Genomic DNA, 9,174 nt, shown 5'->3' with positions numbered 1-9,174 from the left:
GTCTGGGAAAGAAACAGCAACACCACACACGGCAAGAGCAGAACTTCACTACCTCTAAGTCTAGTATGCCGGCTGCCTGTTTTTCCTGAAGACTACAGGGTGCTGTCTCCGACGCGATCCCTCCATTTGTGTTTACCTGTGGCGGTTCATGCTTGACAAAACCAATCCCTTGTTTGTATTTGAAGCAATTTTTCCACTATATTCTCGCTTCCCTGACTAACTGACGGTGAAGACACATATATGACACATATCTCCCATAGAATTGTCTCTCTCCCCTGAAGAAGCCCTTTCGGGGCGAAACATGTAGGGACTTACAGGAGCGTTTATACCATTCTGATAACAAACAACCATGTACATCGTAACTGCACGGTATCGTCACCATTCGGTGAACCTGCATTTGTAAAAGCATTTTTATTGATGATTTTGTATTCCGCTTTTTATCTTAAATAATGTATACAACGATTTATTGAATAAATGTACTTCTAAGATTTTTATACACGAGGTCTGGACTTGTTTCTTAAAAGCCCCCTTTTTTTTATTTTCCCCTCTGGGTCCTCGCACACCCCACTGTGGAAACCTTTTTTTCTTGTATCTGCTTACATTAAAATGCTGATTATAAACCCTCTAACATGATCCACTCCAGTAGACACGCTGTTTATGATCATCTGTGTACCTGCCTAATTATATTCTCCTGAACTTAGTCCGTGAACACTTATGAAGGATGTGAGTAAATAGTTAGTTAAAAAATAATGAGAAAGGCAGGGATGGTCAGGAGCAAAATGCTTTCTACCTATTGGAGTGGGTTACATTGGATGTTCTGGGATCATCAATAAATATTATTTCGAACCTCTGACTGTCAAAGAAAATCTGCCCTGAAAGAAATATATAGGCTGCCACTGCTGACATCCTTAGGTCAATGCTAAACTTTACTGTGTGGCAGAACACTGACTAGACACAAGTATACACACATGGAATGCTAACCTTGCTGCATGCTTGTTCTGGGGTGATGTCTAAGAAAGTACTGCAACCATTGCATGACAGCCAGGTGGGAGGGTCAGCAATAGCAGTCCTGTATTTTTCATTTAAAGCAGAACTCCGGGCAAATAAAATCGTAACCCTTGTAGTGGAGCCATCCCCGCATTGCAATGGTTAGGTGCTTATTTTGTCTAGGGAGCTAAAATAACAAAGCTGTCCTCGCCTGAACATCGACCCTGACGGACTTCTACACCGCTCCCTTCAGCCTGACTTCTCCTCTCCTCCAGCGTTGTTATGTCCCTCGGCGTCCTCACATTCTATACACTGTATGGAACGTCATGACTCACAGGACCTTAGACCTCTGAAGCAGAGGCTGAGGGGACCAGTCTAAGAGCAAGCTGAGGTTGTGATTCGGGCGAGTATAACTTTTTTTTATTTTAGCTTCCTAGACAAAATAAGCACTTAACTTTTGCAGGGTAGCCCCCCTGCAAGGGTGAACATTTTATTTGCCTGGAGTTCTGCTTTGAAAGTGATAATCAAGGACCCTATTATAGATAATATGCCATCCCCACTAACTACCATAGTGAAAATATAAGACTCTTCCAGGGTAAGTCAGGACAAATTAAAATAAAACAGATTTAGTACATCTTAACAATTTATGCACATTTCCCTAAGTTTTATCCTAAAATTTGAGTTTTATTTGCATCACACACATTAACTCTCCCATTAAGGATAATGCCTCTTTCCAGTAGCGATTTCTCATCATCCTTCCTCTTCCACTCTGTTGCCCAATCCTGGTCTCCCTGCAGCTCCGCATCCCTCCCTGATGCAGAGGAAGCCTCTTCACTCTCACACACTTCCCTCCAGACAGCTTAACAATCATGGGCAGTTCACCCCAGGAATATCCTACAGCTCTCTTCATTAATCCACTGTCCAAAACTCCTCTCCTGCAACCAGTAGCAGCTTCGCAGGAGGTGGCTGGGCCCGTCATCGGCAGTGATCGAGGAGGCGGGGCCCGGCGATTGAGGGGCGGGGCCCGGCGATCGAGGGGCGGGGCCTAGCGATCGAGGAGGCGGGGCCCAGTGAAGGAGGAGTCGATCGTGGAGGAGAAGGAGGCGGACAGAGGATCAGGGCTGACAGGTAAGAGGGCTTGACTGCCCGCCTGAGACCCTGCAGAGCCTACCATAAAGAGTCTATGCTGGGCTCTGCAGGGTAACCCTTAGGTGGACTGTTTGGGTTATCAGGTGGGCGTAACTAGAAATCACAGGGCCCCATACAAAATTTTGCTATGGGGCCCTGTGATTTCTAGTTACGCCCCTGCCTGCAACTACACGACTCTGTTCCCCAGAAGCCTGCCACCTCAAAAATCTGAGATCCCCACACCTTACTGATGCCCTGCATACACATGCTCCCTTTCATGTCAGCTCAACAACTCCCGGAAAACACATAGACCTCCTAAGCTGACACACACTTAGTGTTGATGCCAGTCCCCAGGCACCCCTATGCCTTCTGCACTCCTGTCCTGCACATGCTGCTATCTATCATATCCTCCACACTTCTGTCCTACACATACTGTGCACTCCCATGCCCTTCACACTCCTCTCTTGCACACATTGCCCACTGCCACACCTCTGAACCCTCTTTTGTACATACTGCCTGCCATCATACCTTTCACACTTCTTTCATGCGCACACCGCCTATTCCCATACATTCTGCACTCCTCTCCTGGCCACACTGCCTGCCGTCATACCCTCCTTTTCTGGACTGAAATCCCATCCATCCCTGCCTGCTGGTCTAGAGAACTCCACCTATCCCCCACCCCTCGCTGTTCCTATCTAGATGCATACATAGATTTCTCTCTCTTAGGAAAACACTGCTGCTATCTTGCCTATGAAGAGTCTGCCCATACACTGTGTTAAGGGAAAAGATGTTTGTGAGATGTAGTTGTGGGGTATGCCTACAATAGTATGAACTAGGGATACTCTGAAATTTTGGCCGCCTAAACGTTTTGGCCACAAAAGGTATTTTGGGCAAAATGCTGAAAGTACCATGATGGCAGAAAATTCAGTTCATCTCTAGCTTCTCTCCTCCCCACTGGACACCTGTCTGTGTCCTCCCTGATGCCCACTGCTCTCCCCTGCCTATGGCAGCAGAGGCAGCAGGGGTCCCTGGGGACACAGACCGGCGCCCAGTGTGGAGGAAATAAGCTTTCAGGAGGCTGAGCGGGTGGTGCAGGGAGGAGACAGCTGTCAGCTGTCACAAGAGGCTGAGCTCTCATACCACACTTCCTCGCTCAGCCTCCTGTGACAGGCAAGTCAGGATGCTGAGCGGAGCGCTGGGGGATGAGAGAGCTGTCAGCTGTCACAGGAGGCCAAGATCTCCTCCTACACCGCTCCGCTCAGCCTCCTGTGACAGGCGAGTCAGGATGCCGAGTGGAGCGATGCGGGAGGACAGCTGCCAGCTGTCACAGGAATCCAAGCTCTCCTCCCACAATACAACATTCAGCCTCCTTTGACAGGCAAGTCACAATGCCAAGGGGAGTAATACGGGAGGAGAGAGCTGTCCACTGTCACAGGGGGCCGAGCTCTCCAGGCGAGTCAGGATGCCGGGCGGAGTACAAGTACAGGAGTGTTTGTAAATAACTGAGGACATAGCATGCTTACTGTGTTCCCAGTTATGAATGAACAGGAAGTGTTCCTGTTCATTCATGGTTGTGGACATAGTAACTCATACTATATCCACAGTTTATGAATGGACCGGATCACTCAGTATAGAGGCTTTCTGTTGATTCATAACAGGTGCTGCAGAAAAAGAGATTGAGAATTCTGTGTCCTCAATCTCTTTTTCCTTTTCAAAAGGGAAATATCAGGGGTCTGTTCAGACCCCTGATATTTCCCCAGAGCCCCCAACAGTAAAGTGAAAAAGAAATAAAAAGAAAATAATTTTAAAATAATTTTAAAAAAATGTAAAAGGTTGGAAAAAAAAGTAAAAGTAATTTTTCGGTCTAAAAATTAAATTTCGGTAGATCCCTAGTATGAATTAATGCTCACAACAACTGCCCCTGCAAGAACTAAACAAGCCTGGTGATTCTGGCACAGGGAGTAATAAAAGCTCTTTCCTCAGGAAACAAGGAGAAAAAAAGAACCCCAAGTCCGATGATAAAGCATACAAGAATAATACAATTATCTAGGTGCTTTACCATGCTGTTACCCAGAAGTGGAAATCTCTGATCACTAGGGTTGCACAGATACCAAGTACAGTACTCGGTACAAGTACGAGTACATGTACCGATACTTTTGAGCTCCAAGACTAGACTAGAGAAAAATTCAAAAATTAGGAGGCAGCTGTCATTTGTAAGGACCATATGGAGCTCCTGGGATTTGTACATCTCTGTTTTAATGTACGATTTTGTTTTTATGAATATAAATAAAGGGATGCACAGATACCAGTTTTGCGAGTACGAGTACTGATAATTGCCCAAGTACTTACAAGTACGAGTACCGATAGATTTTTGTTTATTGTCATGTGACAGTTTTTCTAAATCAATACAGACTAAGGCCCCATTCACACGTAGCGATTTATCGCGCGATTTCCGCTGCGATATCGCGTATTTTTGCCGCGCGATATCGCGAGAAGTCACCGGCTAATGATATTTAATGGAGCTGTCTTAGCTCCATGTCGCTCGTCACGGTCGCAAGTCGCTTCTACAGGACCCTTTTTTCGGCGGATTTTGCTTTTTTCTAATGGAGCCCGACGGAGAAGGTCGCGCTACCGTCGCTGGAACGTCGCCCCGAAAGTCGCGCTATCCCGGCCGCTGCAAAAGGTATGTCGCTACGTGTGAATGGGGCCTAATGGTTTCAGGACAGTGGTGGAGCACCAGAGCCAGGTCCCAGCTGCAACCGCTGCAGCCCTGGTAGTTCTCATGAAAATGCCAAGTATCTGCACTGGTACTCAAAGTATCTGTGCATCCCTACTGATCACTGTTCTGTCCAGCAAATGGTAAATATAGGAACATTCTAGTCAGCTACATCTTTAGTGAAGAAGTCACATATGATCTTGATGCAATATTTTACAAAAAGTATTCATTTTATAATTACTTTTCCTTAACAATGTTATTGGATCTAGTCGTAGAAATATTATTATTTCCACTTTCTAACCACTTTTTAATGGCCATTTCACAGGCTTTTGGTCTCTTGTTCCAATCGATGTGCCACCTCAGGTTAGAGATAACATTTGTATAATTCTGTCCAAGGCTCGCTCTCCATTTGATAAACTCTTCCTTATTATACTGATGTACATTGTAAGATATTTTCCTGTAGTCTATAATTGATTGAAGTTTCTTCTCCATAGAGAGGACAATCGTGGGGTACAAAGGGGCCACATTTCTAAGCTCATCTGGATCAGCTGTTAAATCTGCAAAACATAATGATACGTATTTAAATCATGTGAATTGTGTACCTAAATGTTGTACTATTTACTGTGAACAGTTTTGACACTTATTACATTTACAGCCAGGGTTATATTATCCATAAAGGCCTCCTGGGCCAGTGCCTAGAACAGCAGCTTTACAGGGGCAGTATCATTTGTGATTTATAATTGTGGTTTAGGTTTACTGGTTTAGCTAAGAATTGTAGTCCTAGAGCTACACTTATGTTTTTGTTTTATGCTGGAGGAGGGCATTATCAAGCCTCAAAGTATAAAACTTTTATCATTTATCATTTTCTCTCCTGTCCACCTCTCATTTGTGGCCAAATTCAGCAAGTTAAATATGGGAGAGAAGGAACACAAGCATTAAGAAAGGAGTCACAAGGCTCTTTATTGTTCAGGAAACATGAAACCATCCCTGCTTTTTTGTTTGGTGGTCCATTTAAAAAGTAGCTCTGGAAATAAAGCAGACCATATGCTACCTCGAATAGTGAATCCTAGCAGTAGTTTTTACTAAGTCAGAGCTTGTAGCAAAGAGCGTCATAAGTCAGGTATACCTAGGGCAAAATGACCTACAGTATATATGGCCCTGATTCTATCAGTGCCTTAATAAAATAGAAGGCATTGTTACTTCCATTCAAGAATCCAAAAAACAACAAATGTATTCCCAGGTAAGGTTAGTGGCTTGAGTTAAAAAATTATTTTAAATGGCAAAACTATTATACCTATTAAAGTCAAATGAAACAAAGGAAAGCAAAGGAAAGGTATGGACCTCTACAAAATTACAGTTAAAGTGCATCTAAATGCAAGAAGAAAGAATATGTTGCTCATATGTGGTGGCTGCATAAGTTTTCCTTTTTTAGGCTTTTTATTTCTTTATTTTTACCTAGTGATCCTACCAGGAACACACTTCTGGTCCCTGGGTGACAATGCTCGATTCCTGTACAGTATCTATTCAGAAGAGATATTGCCACTCAAGAAGTAGAACAGCGTCATGCCTACAGAAGACAAATGTAGAAAAAGCTAGCACACAATTAGCAAATTGCAGATAAAAACTGGATTTACTTGAATGGCATAACAATTATGTTTTTGTGGCCAAACAGGACCCCTTTATCAAGGTGACATTGGTATTATGCCATTCAAGTAAATTCACTTTTTTACTTGCAATTTACCTATTGGTATTTGAGCTTTTCTCCGCACTTGAATCTATGTTGTCTTTGTTGCTTTGCAACTTTTTAATAATACTAAGCCTATGGAACATACAGGGCTATTCACTAAAGGGTGAAGGCAAGAGAAAATGAACAATCTAAGCCAATATAGCTGAACAGGAAAGTGAGCTGAATTGGAGAATCTTTCCAAATCAGCTATGTTGTCCTAGATTGTTCAGTTCTCCTGCCTTCTCCAAACTCTTCACCACTTCGTGAATAACCCTGGCAGTGTTAGATGGACCCAGAATACAGAACACCTTCTCCTCATCTCCATAACATAGGGGTAGGTGTTTTGTGGTTCACAGAGGAAAACCTGGGCATATAATACTCAACGGGAATCTGAGCTCAACATTTATATGACAACAAATGACGGGCATATATATAGGGTATGTAGTTCTGAGTGCATAATTTGCTACATAGTTATTTTATTGTGTTCTTCATTTTTAGGTTCTAACTTTCTATAATATAGGGATCAACCCACTATTGTTCTTAATAGAATGGTGAACCTGCACCTTTACTACATGATGCAGGTTCACCATTTACCTTGTATGCATCTGATCTGTCTTGATTATATATAGCATAGTGTAGGTGAGGATCCTTTGCAGTGAGGATTAATTTGTTTATATTGCTTGAAACATTTTTAAATATTTATACATTTATTTTGATTGACCATGGTCTGCTTAGCACAGGTTTTATTCGGAGTTCCCTGGTGGCTGTATATGGAACACATTGCCATTAGGGACAGGTAGATGAATTTTGGTGTTTTTGACTGATGTTATCTTGTGGGTTATATTTGTGGGTTATATTTGTGGGGTGTTTCTTTATTCTGTTACTTTTTATTGCATTGATGTTTTAAAATAAAGAAAGGTTTCATTATTTTGGGTATATTTGTGGTGTTGACATTCATATGGGGTTTCTTTTGGTGGGTTATTTGCAATATTAAATATGTCACTTTGGCTGCTGAATAGACCCAAGGGGTTGATTTACTAAAGGCTGTTCACTTTGCAAAGGAATTCTCACTTTGCAAGGGAATTTCCCTATACCTCAGTGATTATGGTGACATTCACTTTGCAAAGAATACCCAATCACCCGCAAGAAAAAAAACAAACAAAAAAAAACCCAGTAGTTTTGCATGTACATGATTGGATGATGGAAGTCAGCAGAGCTTCACCTCATTCACTAAACTAAGGGAAAATTCTCTTGTCAATTTAACAACCCATTTGTCTCTAATAATTCAACCCCAAAGATTTGTGCTAACATTTTTGCATGCAAATTGCTTAATTATTATGCAACTGCTTTTTGTGGACAAATAGGCACTCTGCCTATTTTATCTCTTGTGCCACAACTGCAAGCCCCTTTTTTGCAAGTTAATTTAACCTCACATCATTTCATAATGGCTAATTATTATACAACTTGCGTACAGATAATATATCCCTAACTTGTATTACAAAATATAACAAGCAACAGATTAGCAACCACAAACAATAAGCCAGTATTGATAAATGTCTCCAATTGGATGACATTTATCAAAGCAGTTGTAGATTATTAACCTGCAATTTGCATACAACACATTTTTTGGTCTGTTTTGCAACCAAACTGACAGATTTAGCTCTGTGTGATTGTACAGACAAATAGGGACTATTTCCTCTTGTTTGCCGCAACTGTAAGCACCCTTTTTTGCAAACTAATTTAACAACTAATCTGTCGCAGAACTAACAATTACTAAGGAGGACTTTTTAAACAGGCGCAGATATTGTAACTGATTACGCAACTTGCTTACAGGTAATAAATCTGTCACGAACTATATCCTATTATGTCCTAAAATATAAAAACCCTATAAAATATAAACTGGGACGGATTAGCCAGCAGAGTCACTAAGACAGTATTGATTAATGCACCCCATTGTGTGTAAATTATTATGCAATTTGTGTGTAGATAATAAATCTGTCCCTAACATGCAATACAAAATGTGAGATGCAGCATATTCGCGACGTCAAAGATAAAGAACATTTTAATTTATCTAAATATGCCGCTTTGGTTGCAAAATAGACCCAAAGCTTCATGCTAATATTTTACTCCCAAATGCACATTAATTAATATGAAACTGCTTTAAAAAAGACCCCCCTTTATTTGTTTGGGGATGCTATGACTGTAGAATATTACATATAGGGGTCTATTCACGAAGCAGCCGAAGGATCTAGCAGCACCTTCGGACCCCTTCGGTACTCACTATAGCCCGTACAGCTCCCAAAGTCGGCCGGGTGGCTCAGTCGAGGCATATGCTTTGGCTCGACTGAGCCGAGGTGAAAGCCGAAGCCTGCTTCTGACTGCTGGTTGGAGCCAGCCGTGATGTTACCACTTACACTGGCCACTTACAGAGAGATCAGCGCCCCTGGTTACCGGCTAACCAGGGACACTGATCTCCAGACAGCCTAACTCTCTCGGGCGCTCCGGGAGTCTCCCGCTCCCGGCCGCCCAGGAGAGAAACACTGCTTTTTCTTTTTTATTCATGGACATGGAGCCGTTGGCTGGCGTCAGAATAAAAAAAAACAAAAAAAAAAAAAAA

At 42.4% G+C, this 9,174-nt stretch overlaps 1 protein-coding gene across 3 annotated transcripts in view; it reads right to left on the bottom strand.

Moving 5' to 3' along the window:
• Positions 1 to 5,058: 5,058 nt before the first annotated feature.
• ARSK (arylsulfatase family member K) overlaps positions 5,059 to 9,174 on the bottom strand; it is a 41,803-nt gene continuing 37,687 nt past the window's right edge. For all 3 annotated transcript variants that reach the window (XM_018560530.1, XM_018560528.1, XM_018560529.1), the window contains one exon: positions 5,059 to 5,388. In XM_018560530.1, the coding sequence (XP_018416032.1) occupies positions 5,069 to 5,388 (320 nt within the window). In that variant the 3' untranslated portion in view covers positions 5,059 to 5,068. The remainder of the gene's footprint in view (positions 5,389 to 9,174) is intronic.

This window comes from Nanorana parkeri, unplaced genomic scaffold, assembly GCF_000935625.1.
Source record: "Nanorana parkeri isolate BGI_ZX_2015 unplaced genomic scaffold, ASM93562v1 scaffold462, whole genome shotgun sequence".
In the NCBI taxonomy this organism is placed as follows: Eukaryota; Metazoa; Chordata; class Amphibia; order Anura; family Dicroglossidae; genus Nanorana; species Nanorana parkeri.
This window is presented reverse-complemented; position numbering and strand designations above follow the sequence as displayed.